The 21914-nt window shown below is 37.8% G+C and overlaps 4 protein-coding genes and 1 long non-coding RNA gene across 7 annotated transcripts; 4 read left to right on the forward strand and 1 right to left on the reverse strand.

Moving 5' to 3' along the window:
• Positions 1-805: 805 nt before the first annotated feature.
• Positions 806-3835, forward strand: LOC131777820 (uncharacterized). Of its 2 annotated transcripts, XR_010715841.1 has the most exons (4): positions 806-1121; positions 1433-2160; positions 2536-2663; positions 3226-3835. It is a non-coding gene; the product is annotated as an uncharacterized lncRNA (long non-coding RNA). The 2 variants fall into 2 exon arrangements; XR_009339648.2 differs by lacking the exon at positions 2536-2663 and having other exon boundaries at positions 808-1121; positions 3226-3834.
• A 294-nt stretch (positions 3836-4129) lies between these two features.
• Positions 4130-7848, forward strand: LOC131777815 (interferon-inducible GTPase 5). The gene is made up of 3 exons (XM_059094156.2): positions 4130-4325; positions 4748-5042; positions 5542-7848. The coding sequence occupies exons 2-3, from the start codon at positions 4852-4854 to the stop codon at positions 6548-6550; spliced, it is 1200 nt and encodes a 399-aa protein (XP_058950139.1). The 5' UTR covers positions 4130-4325; positions 4748-4851; the 3' UTR covers positions 6551-7848.
• LOC131777814 (interferon-inducible GTPase 5-like) lies at positions 5665-18003 on the forward strand. The gene is made up of 3 exons (XM_059094155.2): positions 5665-5798; positions 14904-15198; positions 15701-18003. Exons 2-3 carry the CDS (start codon positions 15008-15010, stop codon positions 16707-16709), a joined length of 1200 nt encoding a protein of 399 aa, XP_058950138.2. The 5' UTR covers positions 5665-5798; positions 14904-15007; the 3' UTR covers positions 16710-18003.
• Positions 7969-11738, reverse strand: LOC131787057 (uncharacterized). Of its 2 annotated transcripts, none has more exons than XM_066158763.1 (3): positions 11288-11738; positions 11038-11164; positions 7969-9118 (listed from the first exon to the last, which is right to left on the reverse strand). In XM_066158763.1, the coding sequence occupies exons 1-3, from the start codon at positions 11514-11516 to the stop codon at positions 8881-8883; spliced, it is 594 nt and encodes a 197-aa protein (XP_066014860.1). In that variant the 5' UTR covers positions 11517-11738; the 3' UTR covers positions 7969-8880. The 2 variants fall into 2 exon arrangements, with proteins under 2 accessions (XP_066014860.1, XP_066014861.1); XM_066158764.1 differs by lacking the exon at positions 7969-9118 and adding an exon at positions 10489-10956.
• On the forward strand, positions 9176-10352 carry LOC131774191 (uncharacterized). Its single transcript, XM_066159349.1, has 2 exons — positions 9176-9278; positions 9371-10352. Exons 1-2 carry the CDS (start codon positions 9176-9178, stop codon positions 10120-10122), a joined length of 855 nt encoding a protein of 284 aa, XP_066015446.1. The 3' UTR covers positions 10123-10352.
• Positions 18004-21914: the final 3911 nt, after the last annotated feature.

Raw genomic sequence — 21914 nt, forward strand, 5'->3', positions numbered from 1 at the left:
TTTGTTGCTCAGTTGGAGAACACGAACCATTGATTGTTATTCAATTTTGCAATTAACCCTTTAACTCCCAAGATTTAATTAGAAATTCTTATTACTGTCTGTCATACAATTTTATGTAATGTTAGTTTGGAGAGTTTGGAATTGGATCAAACATCCATCCCCTAATTGCTATTTTTCTTTTTTCTCATTACTTGTCTGCTTGATATTGTACTGATAGTGTGAGGAGAAATTCTGTCTTGTTCATTAATGGGACTTAAAGGGTTAATGATTGTTTAACAGATGCTTTCACAGCTTCCACTATCCACCTCCATGAGTCTTGTTCAATTTTGATAGACATTGGCGACTAATTATTTCAAATGAGCCTGACATTAAACGACAGTTCCAAACGCGATCGACCTACGGGCGCCAGGAAAAAGCATGTGGCCTACTAGAAAGCGGAAAGTTGTAACATTTAGGAAGAACCATGAAACTCCAAGCGAAAAACAAAAGTGATCCTGCTTTGTAAACACATTTTGAAAAGGTCACGCCGCATTAAAAGAACTGAAAATCAGAGACCAAAATTCAAAAGCGTAAAATGGCTGAGAACCAAAAACTAAAAAAGTAATAAAGATTACTGGAGACCAAAGAGAGGTTTTAGAATAACCTAATACCATTTTGGCCGTAAAGGTACACTCCTAAGGTGTAAGCTAACCTTATCGGCGCCACCTAAGAATAATTTATTCTGTTTCAAAGATTTTCAAGCGTGTTTGTTGTCAATGACCCAGACGAAACTCGATCGTGTGTAATTCACGTGAAAAGGATCTGATTTTTTTTTCACAATCTTTGAACCTTTGAACTGCACTCAAATGCGGTATCAGTAGCACATCACCTTGTTTCTTCTGTAGACATTTGTGATCACGAAGTAATATCGATCTGTTTTAAACATTTGGATCTAGTAGCACTGGGCGGGAGATGATCACTGCTGAAGAGCATGCACATTTCATGTAGCAGAATGGAGTTGCCAAAGTTATGAATACGTAGCAAGCAGACTTGACCACTGGGAAAACAGCGCAACACATACACTTTGCCGTATGTGGTGTGTCCGGAGCTGGAAAGTCTAGTTTTCTTAACAGCATACGAAGGTAAATACATCATTAAACCCACGCAGACCAAGGGCGCACTGAGTATAATAGTAAAAAAAAATAGTTTTGCGCAATAACACCAGCCTGTCCGATATTTTATTATTGTAGTTCCCTAAAAAGATAACACTGCTTTCAGTTTAGATGAGGTCAAATACAAGTGCATGTAACATAATTAATAAATAGCAACGGGCACCCAAACAGTGGTGTTTTTATTCCTAACTGAAGTTGCTAAGGCCAAATATAAAATTTTGTAGACTTGTAATTTGCAAATACATGTATTTTAACGTTTGTTCCTTCGATGTTTGTGCTAGACTTGATAACATTCGTGAAGATACCGCAGAGGTCGATGACGAAGAGAGCACTTAAGAACCGAAATGTTACGTGCATCCCAGCAACCCCAAAGTCAAGTTTTGGAACTTACCAGGGATAACAGAGCAGCGGTGTTTAAGGGTGATCTGGAGAAGTACTTCAAACTTGAAATGTGTAGCTGGATACGTTCCATACCTACCTCAATAATCTTTGCCAAAGATCGATTCACCGCTGACGACTTAAAACTTGCAAAGATGATTCGATCAAATGGCAAGAAGTTTTCCTTCATTCGTGCAAGAATTGATCAAGATGTTGAGAATGCGAGGAGAAGCAGACAGCATTTATTTAATGAAGATGCCATTCTGGAGAAAATACGAAAGAACTGTGCAAAAACTTAATTGGAGGAAGCCTCCTCGGTGATGAGAAGGAAATATTTTTGATAAGCAGCCACTACCATTCGAAGTATGACTTTGGAATAATCTCCCAAACAATTACAGCTGTTTTGCCGAAGCGTCAACGAGAAGTTCATGCTCTGGCCTTCACTCAGCTCTGGCCTTCACTCAGAGATTGAATGCTGAAATAAACTTTGCGTTATTTCTGTTCAGTGTTAGTGCATCAGCTCTTGCTACATGTGTCTAAGTTGCCGGGGGAACCATCGCCGCTGATATCGTGCTGTTACGAAGAGAAATTTACTTTTAGAAGAAGAGCCACTTCGTCTTCCAGAAGAAAGGTTAGATAACTTTTCATTACTGAGTATCAACACCCAAAACAAAGTGAAGGCATTAAGCACAATTTTTGGCTGTGCAGCGCGAATCGGCGCGCTTCAGTGCAGCCCATGCTCCACTGGGCACTGTCAGAAAAGAACACACCTCATCCCGTTTATTGGTGCAGCTGTCGCAAGCACCTTTTTCTTTCGGAGCAACATATTACTTTCTGCAAACACTGGAAGATATAGAAAAACTTGCTATTGAGGTGCTGAGAATAACACCATTGAAAACCAAACCCAATCAACTTTCATCAAGAGAAAATAATGTCCCTTTACTTTCTCTTGTTTTCATCAACCTGACTTACAATATTTGATTTCATTGAAAATTCTTGAAAACAGGGCCCGAGCAAAAAGCTAAGTACAGACGGAATTGGCTGTTGATGCATTGTGAAATTATGTGGTGATAAACCAACGTGTTGGCGGAATGTCTGAGGAGGGTTATTATAATAACGACTGAGCGGAAAAAGGTAATTTTGGGTGTTGATGTTGTATTTCAAATAACAGAATTGTATGTTTATCAAGTTGTTTTTAATGACACGGTTACAATTTTTTCTCACAACAGAAATCGTTACTGAACTTGTTCAATGAGCATCATATGCTCCCAATCTTACAACCTAACATCGTCGGGAATGTAAGATTACATTAGTAGCGATTTCGATACTATTAATCCGGAAACGGTAAAGCAAAATGTTGTTCATCGTGGTTTTATACATAAAGGAACGTTTAATCGTTTGTCTCACAATGTAAAAGTGAGGCTAATCAATCGTGTTTTGATTAAAACGTTGGACAGCTATACTACTGGCCTTCGTCAAGCGCCGAGGTCGAAAGTTTACGTGTCGCTATTTATAGCAGCTTAGTTTGTTGTCGTTGGTGTGTTTTGGCACGCTGTGCATTTCGATCCTTGTTATTTTTCCAACCATAAGATATTGTTTCCTCGCTTTGATATCGATCGGTTGTTATTAGATTAAACGAATTAAGAAAGTCTACAGACTCGACAGTCTAACATTATCAATCTTTTTCCTTCACCAGGGAAAGCAATTGACTGGAGGATAAAAAGTCAACAAAAGGACTATAAATGATTGCTACGTCTCACAAATATCCGAAAAATTACTGTCCGTTAGAATTAGCAACAAATTAAAGTAAGTTGAATGCAGGGAATGAGGCGTTTAAAAGACGATTGTAAGAGAACAGAAGAATTCATATTGATATTTTTCTGACAAAGCTGAATTAAGAGAAACGGTTTTCATAGGCAGTACATTGTTTCACTTTATGTTCGTTTTGATGCTTGAAGTGAAAGAAGACCAATGAATCTTTATTTTATGTAAGAAATTTGTTGATAAAATTCCTGGAGCAAAATAATTGTCTCTTTTTTTACCTCGTTATTGGTGGAAATTTAACATTATCGAATTTTCTTGCATCTCTGAATGAAATAAATTTGCCATCGAATGAATATGATTGTTATCACTATGGGTATCGATTTATTCCGAGAAACAAGAGTTTTGTATACCTGAGAACTTGTATATTTCCTGTTTCTAGCTTCTTGCAAAACAAAAAGTGAAGACAAACCACTCTGGGTATGTGCCATTGAAACCTTAAACTGCAATTTGTTTTCCTAGTTTGGTTGAGACCTCAGTTCAACATATTATCGCTGTCAATTTCACACTAATCGATATGGTCTTGAAATTAGTTCTGCTGTGGAAAAATCAGTCACTAACTAGGTCTCACCCGGCACACATTACCTTTTCGTCAAAAGATAATGCCAATACTCCTTCCACTTTTCACTTATGCCGACATTTCTTAGGGTAATTAAACAAATTATCTTTTATAAATCACCCTTGCGTAATGCAAAACAATGCTGGAAGATCAGGGGTTAATTCTCTTGCACAATCTGGAGTATCTAAGGCGTTTGTTGACGACATAACCACATCATCAAGGTCGACAGCCAACAACTTGGCCCATTTTTTCGTTAGTCACTATCTCGCTGGGATATAAATCTTTCATTCAACCGGCCATGTTTAATTTGGAGATAGAGTTGACGGTGTGGAAGGGGACGAAGAAAAACTTTTCCATTGACCGCCCTACCCCCTTGCGTCTGAGTTGTTGCCTGATGATGAAACCACAATATCAAGGTTGGCCTGGGTCTCGTTTCTTTTAGTCGCTGTCTTTCTGTTTCTCAAAGCTGTGATATTCATTGCCCCACCCCTCCCCTCTCCTTCTTTTTGACTTCTCTTGGTAAAAATCTCTCTCTCTCTCTCCAGCTTTTCGCTGCTATAAAAATCGAAGATGGCAGCTAAAATTTTCACTAACATAAATGTGAGCACTCGCCGCCAAAATACGCCTGCTTCACAGGCTTTGCTGTGTGAATGGACATATAAAGCGCCTTTCGCATATGAATGTTAATCTTTGAATATATCTCATTGTAACCAAATATCTTCGGGCGCTGAGGAAATGAGTCATGTGACAAACATTTTAAAGCATTTTTGTTGACATTGAGTCAAATGATACTCGATCTTGTGGAATTCACATGAAATGAATTTGATCTCCCTCACAGACTTTGAACCTTTGGACAGCAACCAAATACGTTATCAGTAGCACATCGACTTGTTCCTCCTGTCGATATCTGTGAACAAAAAATAATATCGCTTTGTTTTAAATATGGCTGAGCATTGTGGCTGGGAGACGATCAGCGCTAAAGAGCTTCAGGATTACGTGGAGCAAAATGGAGTTTCCAGAGTTGCCGAATACGTATCGAGCAGACTCGACGATTGGAAAAACGTCGTAATACAATTTGCAGTATGTGGTGTTTCAGGAGCTGGAAAATCTACCTTTATTAACCGCATACGAGGGTAAGTACACCGATGCATTATGACTGAGGACGTGCTGAGCACAACAGTAAAAAACAAGTCACTTTTATTAGATATAAAAGAGCTTGTTCTATAGTATATATTTGTACAGGTCCCGTAAGTACTTTTATGCAACAATCAGAGTGCCTCGACCTATCCTGCTTCTGCCATAGCTGTTCATTTTATTGCGATTCAGTTATTTTATTTTAATGTTCATAATGAAGAACCTTCTGAATAACTAAAGATTTTGACCATCTCTCCCTCCCACTCAGTCAATACGTACATAACATTTGATGATAAATTTCCTGTCGAAATGAATATGTCGTTTTTATCGATGTTTTATTATTATGATATTAAAACTAGGAGAAAAAAGCCTTCTTGTAGGCCAGGACTTGATCAGGAGTAAAACACAAACTGCGGTGCCTGACCAAGCTGTAGGCCTTGGGAACCAGGGAAATGTCTAACAGTATTTCAACTGTAGTTCCTTCGCTGTTTATGATAGAGTGGAAGACTTTGATACTGATGCAGCAGAAGTCGATGTTACTGAGTGCACTGAAGAGCTGAAATGCTACGATCATCCCAGCAACCCCAATATTAAGTTTTGGGACTTACCAGGGATATCAAATCCTATCTACGATGGTGATCTGGAGGAATACTGCAAAAATGTGCCTTTGGATGAGTACGATACCTATCTGATCTTTGCCAAAGATCGACTCACCGCTGACGACTTGAAACTTGCAGAGAGGATTCGATCAACTGGTAAGAAGTTTTTCTTCATTCGGGCAAGAATTGATCAAGATGTTGAAAATGCGAGGAGAAGCAGAAAGCATTTATTTGATAAAGATGCCACACTGAATAAGATACGAAAGAACATTTCGCAAAATTTGATTGAAAGAGGCCTGCTTAAAGATGAAAAAGAATTTTTTTTAATAAGCAACTACCATACTGCCGAGTATCAATTTGGTGAGCTGAGCAGAGCAATTTTAGCTATTTTGCCGCAACGACAACGTGAGAGTCTCATTCTGACCTTTGATAATGCCTTAATTTTGTCAAAGGATACCCTAAAGGAGAAGGTTGAAGTTCTTAGAAAGCGCATCAAGTATGTTGCTACCGCGTCTGCTTTCGCTGCCACTGTTCCAATTCCCGGGGTATCTATTGGGACTGATATCGCGTTGATAAAAAGAGAAATCGACTTTTACATAAGCCAGCTTGGTCTCCCAGAAGAAGGGTCACATAGATTTTCATCGCTGGGTTTAAAAACCCAAACTCAAATAAAGGCATTGAGTACAGCGCTGGGCAGTACCATGCAAATTGGCGGGCTTCTTGCAGCCTACGCTACTGAGAGTGTCGTCGAGGAATTCTCTCGCTATATTCCGTTTATTGGCACAGCTATAGCCAGTTCCTTGTCGTACGGTGCAACATACTACTTTCTATCGAAATGGTTAGGACAAATGGAAGAAATCGCACTTAAAGCGTTGGAAGAAACATTGTATGACCTTCAATCCCATTAACTTTGATGTATGATATGGACCATGGTTTTCTTTTCTGTGCACCAATCACAAGCCGAAGGCTCAGTGGAAATCGACTAACTTTAAGTGAATTTACTTTGGTTTTGTTTTTTCTTATGTAAAAAAAACCACTTTTCTGACAGTTGTTCAGTAGTAACTCAGTATTAGAATCAAATAGGTATGCTCAGAGGTACTTCAGTCTTTTTCTACTGGCCAGGAAGCAGGCCACAAAGCTGAATTTTTCCCCAATAGCGCATGCTCTCATTAGCTTCTTTAGGGTCTCATAAAATCCAACGATGAAATGCTAAACTGCAAAATATAATAATGCCAGAGGGTAAAACTTCAATTTTACCTGTGCATGTTGAACGCCGTTGCTCGTAACCAGAGTGGAACTAAGGATGGCGTGAAATTTTAGCATTATAATATTTTACGCTCCTAGGGGCTTACACAAAATTTGCAAATCATATTTCGGAATATTATTCCATTTGCATCCTCTAATATTTTAGTCTAAGAAGGATTAAATCAACGGGAAAAAAAGAGAAATGGCTTGTTTTATTGTGGTATTTGAACGAACAGAGGAGTTAGTTTAAAGGAGAACTGAAGTCCAAATTCATGTAATTTTTTTCGCCGTGTATCGTACATTTATGTATGATGGAACAAATTTCCGTCATTTTTTTTCCCTCGAACGACAGTTTTCATCCAGAAAACGAAGGGTTTTTAGTGATAATTGGCTCGATATTTGACTGTGGTACGTCGGCTCAGAACACGAATGTCAGCGGTTCTTTTTGTAGCGTGTGACGTAGGTTATGGGGATGAAAGTAAACACGGCAAGAAACAGGCAAGTTGAATTCAGGACTGCGGCTTGCTCGCGGGAAAGAATTTGTGGTTTTCCAGGAGTAAAGATTGTGCAAGGTGAAGCAAAAAAATGATTCAAGCGCCTCTCATATTAGAAAATTGGTCTTCTATCCAGGGATTGTATAAGAGAAAAATATTTTGGCTTTCGTAACCCTGTGTTTCTGAAACGTAGTTACGTGTCCAGATCATGTGCGGCGCATCTTTTATACTTGGATTGACCTCGATGTTTTCGGAATAGGGTCTCCACTTTAATTTTTCTTACATACTGGTAACTTAAGATATTTCATCTTCCATTCTGTTTCCCATATTTTGTTATTTACCTTTTTTAACATTAGTTTGCAACGCGTTTGTAGTCTGGATTTTGCAATGGCATGTACGATAACGCACGCTGTTAACAATGTCACAAGAAGTCCAAAAGGAAATAAAATTTTGAAATTCGTGTTGAACTTTGGTTTATAAGTTCTCTATAATGGGTTAAATTCTTGGCTTACGCAAGAAAGGATGTACAAATACGGAAGCCCGAGTTGTTTGAGGTTATTCTTCTATCTGTTCTTAGCGGTTGAGTAGCCCTCGTTGCTATATTTACTTCGATTACTTTCGAGCTAAAAAATGGTATACTGCACGGCGTTCGATTGTAACAACGACTCGAGGTACACAACTGGTATATCCTACCATTGCTTTCCGAGGGACGAAGCTCTACGATCACGGTGGCTGGCAAAGATCTCACGAGTGGATCTGGTCGTTTCGAAAAACTCCAGGCTGTGCTCAGAACATTTTACACCTGACTGCTACGAACGAGACTTGAAAGCAGAAATTCTTGGTTTGAAACCCAGATCTACGCTAAAACCAGGTGCAATACCCACGGTTTTTTCGCATCGGAGACCATCAAAAAGACCTCGACTTTCATCGGAGAAACGTTCAGAAGAGAAAGTCAGAAAAGAAGTAAGTGAATCGCGAATTACTCTCTTGTAACTGGGTTGGGTTGTTGCAAAGCTTGGGTTGTTGCAAACACTTGAAGCTGCTCATCATTTATGCATGATTGATAAAAAAAAATTGAAAGGTGAATGCAGTTTGAGGGCAATAACAATTTATATCTTAAGGGATATCACCCGAATAGGTTCCATTGAGAAACATTAAATTTTCACAGAAAAGTATTTCTTCTTCTTAAGCAAAACAATATCCTGCCATGGAATTCCTTCTAGTTTCATGTTTTTTTTTTTTTCTGAGTAATCTTTGTACTTCGTCTCTCCTGAAAGTTTTTGACCAGTAGGTAAACAAAATTAAATTGTTTCAGAATAAAGTGATTATTCTTTAATTCTAGGACATTATACCTGCCCTTGTTAACTAGCAGGTGAACAAAATTAGTACAAATAGACTATATATAAGTTGTGGATATTATTCTTTAAATAATGAATTCTTTTAACCTTCTTTACTTCTATGTGAAACCAGTGCAGGCTTTCAACCAGAGGAGGGCAGGGTCAGGTGTTATATTTTCCAAGAAAATCCCATTGAATCATTGTGTAACCAGATGATTCGAACTTGTCAGGATCAGATAACGAACACCAAGGGGAAACAAAATGGGAAAAGCCACAGGATGATACCAAATACATTGTATTTAAACAAGAGCTATTTAAATTGTTTAAGTACTGTCCTGAGTGTGGTGCAGTTGTGATTAAGAGGAACCAATCCACACAAGGAAGCCAACTATTTGTCACCCTAGAATGTATGAATAATCATAAGTACTCCTGGCAAAGCCAGCCAATGCTTGAGGGGATGGCAGCTGGAAATTTGTTGCTGTCATCATCTATTTTTCTCAGTAGCTCTACCTTTACAAAAGTAGCATCTTTGGCAGATATCTTAAATTTGAAAATTTTCAGTGAGAAAACATTTTATAATATTCAAAACAAGTACTTATTACCTGTAATCAATGAGTTCTGGCTTAAAGAACAAAATTCCACTTTTTCTGAGCTAGGGGGGGGCGAGATCTGTGGCTTTCAAGGGATGGGCGTTGTGACAGTCCTGGCCATAATGCAAAATATGGGACATATACCATGATTGATCAGAAAACTGATAAGATTGTTGACTTCAAGGTTGTTCAGGTCAGTGAAGTAAATAATAGCAATGCTATGGAAAGAGAGGGTTTTAAATGCTGTATGGAAAACATCTATGTAAAAGGGGGGAAAATTATGGTTGTTGCAACTGACCGTCATGTGGGCATTAGGGCTGACATGAAAAGAAATTTCCCTGAAGTTGATCATCAATTTGATGTGTGGCACCTTTCCAAGAGTATAACTAAAAAGTTAACTGAAAAAGCAAAGAAGAAAGAATGTGCTGATCTCTCTCTCTGGATCAGATCCATCTCAAACCACCTTTGGTGGTGTGCCGAAACATGTGTGGGAGACAAGGAGATGTTTAGAGAGAAGTGGATATATATTGTCTATCACACTGCCAATATCCACTCCTGGGATTCAGCTGACCTGTATGAGGAATGTGCCCACCAACCAATCCCTCCAGCTATCGCAAGAACTAAAAGGTGGCTTAGGCCTGGCTCCTCTGCTCATAACGCATTGAAGGAGGTTGTATTCGATAAAAATCTGTTGAAGGACATTCAGCAACTAACACTAAGTCGTCATACTGGCAATTTAGAGGTCTACCATAGTGTGCAGACCAAATATGCACCCAAACGGCAACACTTCTCTTATAATGGCATGGTTGCTTGAACTCAGTTGGCAGCCCTAGACCATAATGCCAACACTGGTAGACAACAAGCCACTGTATCCAGGGGTGCCAACCAAGGGGAGCTGCAATACAAGGTAGTGTTTCCAAAAAATACAAAAGAATGGGTGGCAAAGCCCATATCTGAGAAGACAATCAATTATCATCTCAAGCCTATACTTAATGCCATTGTAGAGAGAAAATGCTTAAAACCTCAAGAGAGGAGTGCAACAGTCACAGCACCACACATTCCTGAAAACATTGCCAGAAAACCCGGCCTCCTAAAGCAGATGTCATTGCTAATCATACTTCGAGATTTTCGAATAATTAAATACAACAACTTTGTCAATAACACAATCAAATGAAAATAAAAGCAATCATCGTAGAAAAAAGCAATCAAAGTTAGGTTTGAGGTTTATTTCATTCAGGCCACGCAGCTATCCCTGGCAATGTGGATAATTTAATAACTGCAGTAGGGATGACATTCGTTTGGCTCTGCATGGCTTTTGACTGAATCACTATGCAGAAATGTGTTAGTACATATCCTCGATAATTGTATATTTCACGCAAATTTTAGAAAGAAACCGTAACATAAGGAAAGAAGAGCCTCTGATGTTATACACGCAAAGGATATGTTACTAATCATTATTAAAGGACATTACGGATAAAGTTCAAAGTTCCAGATCTGCTTCTCGAAACCCCACGTAATTACCACTCTCTTCAGGAAATGTTTTACGTATGGCCGTGACGACGCATGCTGGCACGATTCTCCGCCGGTTTTTCCTAATACCCCATGTGCCCACCAAGTAAATTGTCTGTAGGCTGCCAAACGCCAAGTTCTAAAGAACAAGAGGATATAAAGTCACAAAAGCGATTGACTTAATTACGCGTACAAAATAAGAAAGTAAAAGGCAGTTTACCTGTTGACGATAGGGTCGGGAATTGGATTGAGCCGCGCATTGTGGATTGCAACCAATGCCGTGCTCAAAACATCCGCGTCCAAGCATACAATGCCAAATTTCGGATGTTCTGTTATACATCTAACACCTATCAATACCCAAGGAAGAAAAAAGATCGAGTTTGCAATTGTCCACCTTTTGTCACTCTTAGCAAAGAAGCGGCCGCTTCAAACAAAATACTCGTGAGAATAATCACATAATAAGTACAAACCTGAATTGTCGAACTTTTGATTAAGCTCCTCTAGTTCTTGGCAGCAGTAACATTCATTTTCCACCGGCATAAGCGCACAAGCGCCGCACAAACACCATTCGGTGTTTCCCATCCTCGAAGTATTGTCTTCTTCGTGGGCTTCCACCTCCTGTTCTACACTCTCTTCCTGAGGTGGTTCGTCTCCAGGCTGATATACTGATTCGAACTGAAATGGTTCTATTCCGCTCATGACGAAGGGTCGACGAAGAAGCAATTTGTACTGAAGTTTAGCCGAACGATAACACGTTCTAAAGTGATCCCCATAACATACGTCACAGGCTCATTTGGAAGACCGCTGATTTAAAATTGGTGCCCACGGTTTGAAAGCCGAAACAGCGCGAAAATACAAACTTTAATTAAATATTTCTCCAAGGTAAGACACATTTAGCACAAATAACGCCTGAAATCGAGAATTCCGTCACTTTGGCTATCGAAAGAAATTAACTCAATTTTTGGCTTCAGTTCTCCTTTAACCGGTTATATTAAATGACATGGTTATGTCACTGTAGTAGTTCTTACACTGACTTACAGTCATAGGATCTGTTATCGTCTGTAGGAATATCATAGAGGATACTTCTATTCCCTATACAAAATAAAAGTAGTAAATAGTGTCAATCATTTTCACTCCTTTTCTCTCACTGGGAAATAAATTGACCGAAGGATTAAAATTAAACCAAAAGTTGCTTGAAATGATTAGCACATCACACGAATAATTAAAAAGTTAATGCACATCAAAATTAGGAGAAAAAAATTATAAATGTAAAGAATGAGACGGTTAAAACCTGATGACAAGACAACGTAGGTGTGTACATTGAGAATTTTCAAGCAACGCAGAAGTAGAAGGAAGTTGTTCATGGATAGTGCATTGTCGGTCTCGTGTGATGTTAGTTTTACTACCAGCAATGGTGGAAGCCTATGAAGTATTATGTTATGTAAAAAATTTGTGGCTGTAAGAAATTGAAATCAAGTAATATTTTGGGTGAAATGTTCCAAATATTTGTTTGTCTGTTCACTTACTTAGTTATTCTTGATGAAAATTTCAACGTGATTATTTTTTTTTGGACTTCTGAATGAAACAAATTTGCTCTTGAATGAATTTGATTTTTTACTCATTCTGTATGGCTATCAATTTGTTCCTAGAAAACGAAACATTTTTTTTTAACTGACACCTTATTGATATTCCTTTTTCACCTTTTTCCACTGTACTGTTATGATCAAAGTGCTCTGTGAGCAAACTCGTGATTTTGACAAATTATTTTTGGATTATGTTTGATGTTATCTGGTTTAGGGAATTTTGTGGTTGATTGTCATATTTAGAGTACGAGCAGTAGTTCAGTGTTCGCTAATGTAGCAAAGAAACAAAGTAACGTTGGGATAAGAAGGCATTACAATGCTATTACATTTGACAAGGGTGGATGATGTCATGTGTTTTAAACATATATCATTTTTGTTTCTGGTTCAAAAAAAAAAGCTGGTAGTAAATGTGAGTGAAAAGTGAAATTTACCGTCTATAATTGTAAATATTGGAAATTAAGGCAATACTGCATTAATGAAAAAATTAATGACTCTCTCTTTATCAAATGAGACAAACGGAAACAAGTTTTGAGTGATATCACTAAGCCCAGACTGCCACCGTCATTTTGGATTTCCGCTTGGGTAGATTTTGGTCACGTGCTATGCAACGTATAATCAAAAGCAAGATCGAATTTAATTTCAGGCCTATTTATCAATTATTGTGGAGTACAACTTTCGCGTTTGTGTACGTAATTTTTTATTTGAAATCTTCAAATTGTCTTGAAACTTAGAAGGAAATTGTTCTTTAAAAATTAACTGAAAATCGGAAGCAAAATTATTTGTTTAGGTGTTATTTAATTTTCGTGTTTACCTGTGATTTCGTCAGTTTCCGGAACCCTCTGTCGCTTCACACAGAAAAAATACACACACGAAATATAATGATCGTTTTTGTCCCCAATCTCACGCCATAACAGAAAAAACTTTTGAACACCTGTAAACTCCGAACGCTTGGGAGTAAGTGATATTTGTAATGAATCTTCGGACTGTTTTCAAGTTCAGGGATTGTAATTTACAATTTTATGAAAAAATTGTTCTGTCATTTCAGTGTGAATCCTCGCACACCTGCCAGTCGCTGGCGCCGCTTGTTGAAACTAGAACGAAAAAAAAAAGGAATTGCTGTTTAAGAAAACTAGTCGGTTCCATCGGGAACGTTTAACGGCCAGAAGCAAGAATTACAGACTAAACTGTATCGCGGTGCAGTTCAGTACGGTAAACGTTTTGTTTTCATTACACGCACTGTTAATATTGCAGTCATTAGACGCACTTAACAAAAATTTCAGTGGACCGACTGCGTGCAATTTTACACAGAAAATCTGTGAATAGCTAAGCTTTCAAAAATTTCTGTCCACAAAGTAAGACTGTTTTAAGGTCTTACGAATGCAAGGAGCTTTAAAAAACATGGACAGTAGTTTAGAAGTAGGTGGCGTGCATGCCTCATTTTCATAAAGTTTGCAGACCATGCCCGCTATAACTCGTGTTGCGCATGCGCAATTCACGAGTTAAAAATGAAAACGACTTTTTCAGCATTTAAAATTCGCAAAGAGTGGTAATGGAGAATAGACCACGACCCTTCTTTCCGGCGAAATCCACCGCACGAATCAAAAATTCAGAGAAGAAAAAAGGTAAAGAAAATTGATGTAAGCGCCCCAAGCTTAGCTAGCCCTTAGAGCGAGGAGCACGAAAAGTTGTTCCACCCGAAAAGTGCAAGATCCGTTTGCCTGAGGCTCGTGCTTTACTCTTGTTCTTTAAACATCTCGCATGCTTAAATAACTCTACATAATACTTGGAGGAGGGGGGGGTTTATTTCTCTAAAACTGTTCAGATCAAAAAGAGTATTGACTTTGTCTTACCCGTCACATTAAACATATATTACCTTCTCGTCAAAAGATAATGTTAATAGTCTTGCCACTTTGTCCGTAGGCCAACATTTCTTAGGGTTATTGAAACAAATTGGCTTTGGTAAATCACCTTTACGTAATGCAAAACAATGCTTCAAGATAAGGGTTTGATTCTCTTGCGCAATCTTTAGTATCTAAGGGGTCTGAGTTGTTGCCTGATAATGAAACGACAACATCAAGTTTGACCTCGGTCTCGTTTCTTTTAGTCGCTGTCTTTCTGTTAACTGAAGCTGTGATATTCATCGCCCCACCCCCTCCCCTCTCCTTCTTTTTGACTCCTCTTGGTAAAAATGTCTCTCTCTCTCTCCCCAGCTTTTCGCTGCTATAAAAATCGAAGATGGCAGCTAAAACTTTCAATAACATAAATGTGGGCACTCGTCGCCGAAATTACGCCTGCTTCACTGGCTTTGTTATGAATGGATGCATAAAGCGCCTTTTATATACGAATGTTAATCTTTGAATGTATTTAACTGTTACCAAATCTTTTCAGGCGCTGGGGAAATGAGTCATGTTACAAATATTTACAAAGTGTTTTTGTTGTCTTCGAGCCAAACGAAACTCGATCGTGTGGAATTCCAATGAAATGAAATTGATCTCCCTCACAGACTTTGAACCTTTGGACAGCAACCAAAGACGTTATCAGTGGCACATCGACTTGTTCCTCCTGTTGAGATCTGTGAACAAAAAATAATATCGCTTTGTTTTAAACATGGATGATTTTAAAAGCTGGGGGATGCTCCGCGCTGAAGAGCTTCGGGATTACGTGGAGCAAAATGGAGTTTCCAGAGTTGCCGAATACGTTACGAGCAAACTTGACGCTTGGAAGAACGTCGTAATACAATTTGCAGTATGTGGTGTTTCAGGAGCTGGAAAATCTACCTTTATTAACCGCATACGAGGGTAAGTACATCAATGCACTACGACTGAGGACGCGCTGAGCACATAACATTAAAGAATAAGTCACTTTTGTCAAATTTAAGGATCTTGTTGTATATTACATATTTTAACAGGTCCCGTAAGCACTTTAATGCAACAATCAGAGTGCCTCGACCTATCCTACCGCTGCCATAGCTGTTCATTTTATTGCGACTCAGTCATTTTATTTTAATGTTCATAATGAAGAACCTTTTGAATAACCGAGGATTTTGACCTTCTGTCCCTCCCATTCAGTCAATACGTACATAACATTTGATGATAACTTCGCTGTCGAAATAAATATGTCGTTTTTATCGATGTTTTGATTATTATGATATTAAACTAAGTGAGAAAAAAGCCTTCTTGTAGACCAAGACTTGATCAGGAATAAAACACAAACTGCGGAGCCTGATCAAGCTCTGTAGGCCCTGGAAACCAAGGAAACATTTAACAACATTTTAATTTTAATTCCTTCGTTATTTGATAGACTGGAAGACTTTGATACTGATGCAGCAGAAGTCGATGTCACTGAGTGCACTAAAGAGCCGAAATGCTACGATCATCCCAGCAACCCCAAAATTAAGTTTTGGGACTTACCAGGGATAACGAATCCATTCTACAAAGGAGATCTGGAGGAATACTGCAAAAATGTGCCATTGGATGAGTACGATACCTATCTGATCTTTGCCAAAGATCGACTCACCGCTGACGACTTGAAACTTGCAGAGAGGATTCGATCAACTGGTAAGAAGTTTTTCTTCATTCGGGCAAGAATTGATCAAGATGTTGAAAATGCGAAGAGAAGCAGAAAACATTTATTTGATAAAGATGCCACCCTGAATAAGATACGAAAGAACATTTCGCAAAATTTGATTGAAGGAGGCCTGCTCAACGATGAGAAAGAAATTTTCTTGATAAGCAACCACTTTCCTACCAAGTATCAATTTGATGAGCTGACCCAAGCAATTTTAGCCATATTACCGCAACGACAACGTGAGAGTCTCATTCTGACCATTGATAATGCCTTAATTTTGTCAAAAAATACCCTGAAGGAGAAGGTTAAAGTTCTTAAAGAGCGCATCAAGTTTGTTGCTACCGCATCTGCTTTCGCTGCAACTGTTCCAATTCCCGGGGTATCCATTTCGGCCGATATCGCGATGATACAAAGTGAAATAAACTTTTACATAAGCCAGCTTGGTCTCTCACAAGAAGGTTCAAACAGATTTTCCTTGCTAGTTTCCAACACCCAAACTCAAATAAAGGCATTGAGTACAGTGCTTGGTAGTACCATGCAAATTGGCGGGCTTCTTACAGCCTACGCTACAGAGAGTGTCGTCAAGGAATTCTCACGCTACATTCCGTTTATTGGCACAGCTATAGGCAGTTCCTTGTCGTTCGGTGCAACATACTACTTACTATCGAAATGGTTAGGACAAATGGAAGAAATCGCACTTAAGGCGTTGGAAGAAACATTGGAAAACGTTCGATCCCATTAACTTTGATGTATGATATGTACCATGGTTTTCTTTTCTGTGCACCAAGCACAGGCCGAAGGCTCAGTGGAAATCGACTAACTTTGAGTGAACTTAGCTTAGTGATGTTTTTCCTTATGTAAGAAAAAATTTTTTCCCACAGATATTCAGTAGTAACTCAATATTAGAAATAAATAGGTATGCTTAGCAGTACTTCAGTCTTTTTTAACCGGCTTGGAAGCTGGCCACAAAGCTGAATTTTTTCCCCAATAGCACATGCACTTATTAGCTTCTTTGGGGTCTCATAAAATCCAACAATGAAATGCTTGACTGTTAAATATATTATGTCAGGGGGTAAAACTTCAATTTTACCCGTAAATGTTGAGCGACGACGTTCGACTGCCGTTGCTCGTAAATAGAGTGGGACTAAGGATGACGTGAAATTTTAGCGTTGTAATATTTTACGCTCCCATGGGCTTACACAAAATTTGCAAAGAATGTTTTTAATAATATGCCATTTGCATCCTCTGATATTTTAGTCTGAGAACGATTAATTCAACGGGGAAAAAAGGAAAATAACTCGTCTTTTTGTGGTATTTGAACGAATAGAAGAGTTAGTTTATTGGGTTACATACAATGACACTACAATGTCATTGTAGTAATTCCTACATTTGTTCACAGTCATAGGATCTGTTATCGTCTGTAGGGATATCATAAAGGATACCTCTATTCTGAAAACAATTTAAACGTATTAGGAAAGTAGCAGTCAATCATTTTCAATCCCTTTCTCTCACTGGAAAATAAATTAACTGAAGGATTAAAATTAACAAAACTGTTGCTTGAAATGATTAGCACATTTTCAAGCAACACAGAATTAAAACGAATTTGTTAATGGATAGTGCATTGTCGGTTTCATGTGATGATAGTTTTGTTACTCGAAGTGAAAGAAGCCTATGAAGTATTATGTTATGTAAGAAATTTGTAAGACAAAAATTAGTTGCTTAGATCATATCCATTCGAATTTTGTGACTTCAAGTACAAGTAAAAGTATTGCGGTAGAAATTGCTGATAACTTGCCTGTCTTTAACCTTGTGTACAATCCAAAGTGTAGCCCCATTCCTGACACAATTAAAGTTAGAGATTTTAAAAAATTTGACAAGATTTCTTTTCAAAATACGTTAAGAAACGCGAATTGGCTGCCCTTATATAATAGTAGCGATGCAAATGAAGTTTGTCGAGATTCCTTCACATTTTTAACAGAATTAACAATGGGTATGCACCTTTGAAAATAATCAAAATTAAAAACAAGTCAAATAAACCCTGGGTGACTGGATGTTTAAGAAAATCAATTAAAATTCGTAGTCAGCTGTATAAAAAATGTCTGACAACCCGTAACTCCTATTATCGTGATAAACACAAACTTTATCGTAACAAAATAGTGGCCATCAATAAAATATATCGCGCACGGTAATATAAGTATATGGTAGTATACTTAAAGACTCTAAAAAGAAAATGTGAGATAACATTAATGTGATTATAAACAAAAAGAGGCCATCTTCCAACACTGAAAAATTGCAAGTAAACGACGAAAACTTTGAACAGCCATTCTCAATATCAAATGCGATCAACAAGTACTTCTGCGGTGTTCCGGCCAACCTTGCAGCCAAACTGCCCAAATCAAATCACCGTTCCTCTTCTTACATGCACAGGAAAAAAGAATCGTTTCGGTTTATTAGAGTGAATGGAGTGGAGGTCTTCTTATTATTAGAGAATATTGATATTAAGAAATCGTTTAATCTTGATAAAGTTCATCCTTTGCCATTATCTTCTGCCTCACCTATAGTGATAGTCCATTGATTTATGTCATTAATTTATCACTTAAGCAAGGCATATTTCCAGAAAGTTTAAAAGTTGCCAAAGTTATCCCAGTTTTTAACAGGGCTCTCGCTCCTTATGTAACAACTATCGCCCCATATCAGTCCTTTCAGCCTTGAGTAAAATTTTTGAAAGATGCATTCTTAATCAATTGATATTTCAACACGGAAAATATTCTTGCATCGAACCAGTTAGGCGTTAGAGCCGGAAAAACTACAACTGACTGCTTGGTTGACTTAGTAGATGATATAACTAAAGCTATTGACGAAGGTAGCTATGCTGTATCTATGTTTCTAGACTTAAGCAAAGTCTTTGACAGTTAACCATTCCATTTTACTTTCCAAACTTGACCTATATGGTATTCGTGCCACTGAAAACCTGTAGTTCAAGTCTTACTTAAGCAAACGGAAACAAAAGGTGTTCGTTAATGGTGTCGAGTCTAATTTCTTCTCACTGAATTCAGGAGTACTACAAGGGTCAATATTAGGGCCATTCCTCTTTATAGTTTATATAAACGATATGGTCAGAGCTACTAATTACTTTACTGTAAGACTTTTTGCAGATGACACATCTTTAACAGCAGTTAGTAGTGATTTAGATGTATTGATCCAGAGAATAAATTCCGAACTACCACCAGTCTATGAATGGCTATGCTCAAATAAGATAACCCTGAATTTAAGTGAGACAAAATACCTGGTTTTCCAACCACGACAGAGAAATAATTACAATTTATACCCCCCCCCCCCCTTAAATTAGCCGATCAATACCTTGAACAGTCTCACACTGTTAAATAATTAGGATTAGTTATCGATTCCTTTCGGCCATGGCATGATCATATTGATTATATTAGCAGTAAAATTAGCAAAAGTCTAAACATAATCACAAAACTAAAACGACATGTAACAGTTCAATCTCTCGTAAGTGTATACTATGCACTTGTGCATACGGCTGCATATTGAGGGGTAATAATTACGAAGCTCCATTGTCTCAGTTGGTAAAGCTACAAAACAAAGCCACAAGAACCATCAACAATGTACCAATTCGTGACCATGTTACTCCCCATTATGTAGGCCTTGGCCTAATTAGACTTCCTGACATAATTAAATTGAGTACGTCTCAACTATTCTACGATCATATTGCAGACAAAAAATCTTCTAATTTTGCCCTTTCTTTTGTATCTGAGATCCATGATTATGCCACTAGAAGTACATCTTTGCATCACCTGAATCCTATCCCCTTCAGAATAAATATAAGGAAATTCTTTCCAACAGTTATAGGGTGCTACAATTGGAATGATATTCCTATATCTCTACGGGAGAAGCCCATTAAAAAACTTTTTAAAAGAGCACTTTTCTCACATTACCTGTCCTAGTACTAATTAATGTCTTCCTCTGACCATGTTTTATTTAAATATTTGTTGTTTAAGGTGTGATTCCTATTCCCTCTCTTATATTTGTATCTTATATTTGTATCTTATATCTGATTGTATCGCTTCTTTTTACTGTATGAAAAAATGTAATTTAGGGTAAAGGGCATCTAATTAGCTTGCTATATTATGCCCTTCTCCATCCTCTCATCTTACTCGTAATTATTCATAAGACTCTAATCTGTTGAAATCGAGGAAAAAAATAAATATTAAAAAAAAAAACATTTGTAAGTGTAAGTAATTGAAATCAAGTAATATTTCGGGGGAAATGTTCCAAATAATTGTTTGTCTGTTTATTTACTTAGTTATTCTTAATGGAAATTTCAACGTGACTATATTTTCTCGGACTTCAGAATGAAAACAATTTTGCTCTTGAATGAATTTGATCTTTACTCATTCTATATAGCTATCGATTTGTTCCTAGAAAACAAAACTTTTTTCATAAGTGACACCTTGTTGACACTCCTGTTTCTCGCTTATTGCCACTATACTGTGCATGAAAATAAAATCGAATTTGTCAACATTTAAAATTCTAGAAAATTGTTGGTACACACCAAGCGAAACTAGCCCCTGAAGCGAGGCGCACGAAAACTTTTTCCACCCGAATATTGCAAGAATCATTTGCCTGTGGCTCGTGCTTTACTCATGTTCCTTAATACCTTCTTGTCAAAAGATAATGTTGATAATCTTGCCACTTTGTCCTTATGTCTACTTTTCGGAGGTTATGAAAACAAATTGGCTTGGATAAATCATCTTTACGTAATGGAAGACAATGCTTCAAGATAAGGTGTTGATTCTCTGACGAAATTTATTGAGAGTACGTCGGCACTGCAAAAGATGTAATGCTTTTACGAGTAAGCTCGAGTAGTTCGTTTACTTCAGTGTGTTTCACGTGATGTTGAATCATTGGATAAATACATTTTCCCCGTCATCTGAATTTCATCGTCGCATTGTCTCAGTCTAATGTTTGGTAAAAAATTAAAGGCATCCCACACCGAATAAAAGCTGGCATGTAGCCTCTCACCAACCTAATCTGACACCACTTTGAATTTGTTGTAACTTTACAGGCCAGTAGATAACATTAATTGAAACAATTAAGGAAATGGGTCACCTTTGGCTTGGTTAGGTGTATATCGTTGTTATTATTGTGATTCAGTAAACAAAGACTTTATTTCTCCAGGAGAGTTCTAAATCACGCAAACTGTAAGCTGTCTAGGTTTTACGTGAAAATAAAACACGTCTCCTAGCATCTTATGAATTAAATATGAATATTTTTTAACAGAGAGAAATGAGCTGCACAAAGGAAGACTACTAGCTGTCGCAATTTCTCGTTTATTTATTCTGACGCGTTTCGTTTCTAGCTGAGACTTTTTCGGTGTCTGATTACATCAAATATTGAACAGCATATAAGCACAATAGTGTGCAAAAGGCTAACTCCCCATGGAAGTGTTAAATAACTGAAACATGCCGTAAATGAATGTTACAAGAAACGCCCTAATTTATCGCCCGTTATTACATTTCGAGGGCCATACCTGTAGCGCTAATTGTTTTGGATCAATAAACAAAGACTTTGTTTCTGCTCAACTTCTTTTTTTAATAAAGAGAAAATGACTATCCAGATCAACACGATTTAATCTGGTAAATCTACCACCGTTAGAAATAAATAAAAAGGCTCGCCTTGACGTTTTCGCATGTGTGACGGTAGCCAATTTTCCAGCCGGGTTTGTCAGTTGAGTCGTTTCCCATCCATACTTAGAAATTATGCCTTCCATTTGAATAAAGGGGGTAAGTTTCTAAAGAAGCTGTGGTGCTGCATCGGTGGGAAAGTAGAACAGGTAATTTAGTGTTAACAACTGAGTTGAAAACGTAAATTGGCCACCGTAAAGAGTCCTAAAGGCGGACGTTTCGAGAGTTAGCCTTTCATCAGA

This window comes from Pocillopora verrucosa, chromosome 12, assembly GCF_036669915.1.
Source record: "Pocillopora verrucosa isolate sample1 chromosome 12, ASM3666991v2, whole genome shotgun sequence".
NCBI lineage: Eukaryota > Metazoa > Cnidaria > Anthozoa > Scleractinia > Pocilloporidae > Pocillopora > Pocillopora verrucosa.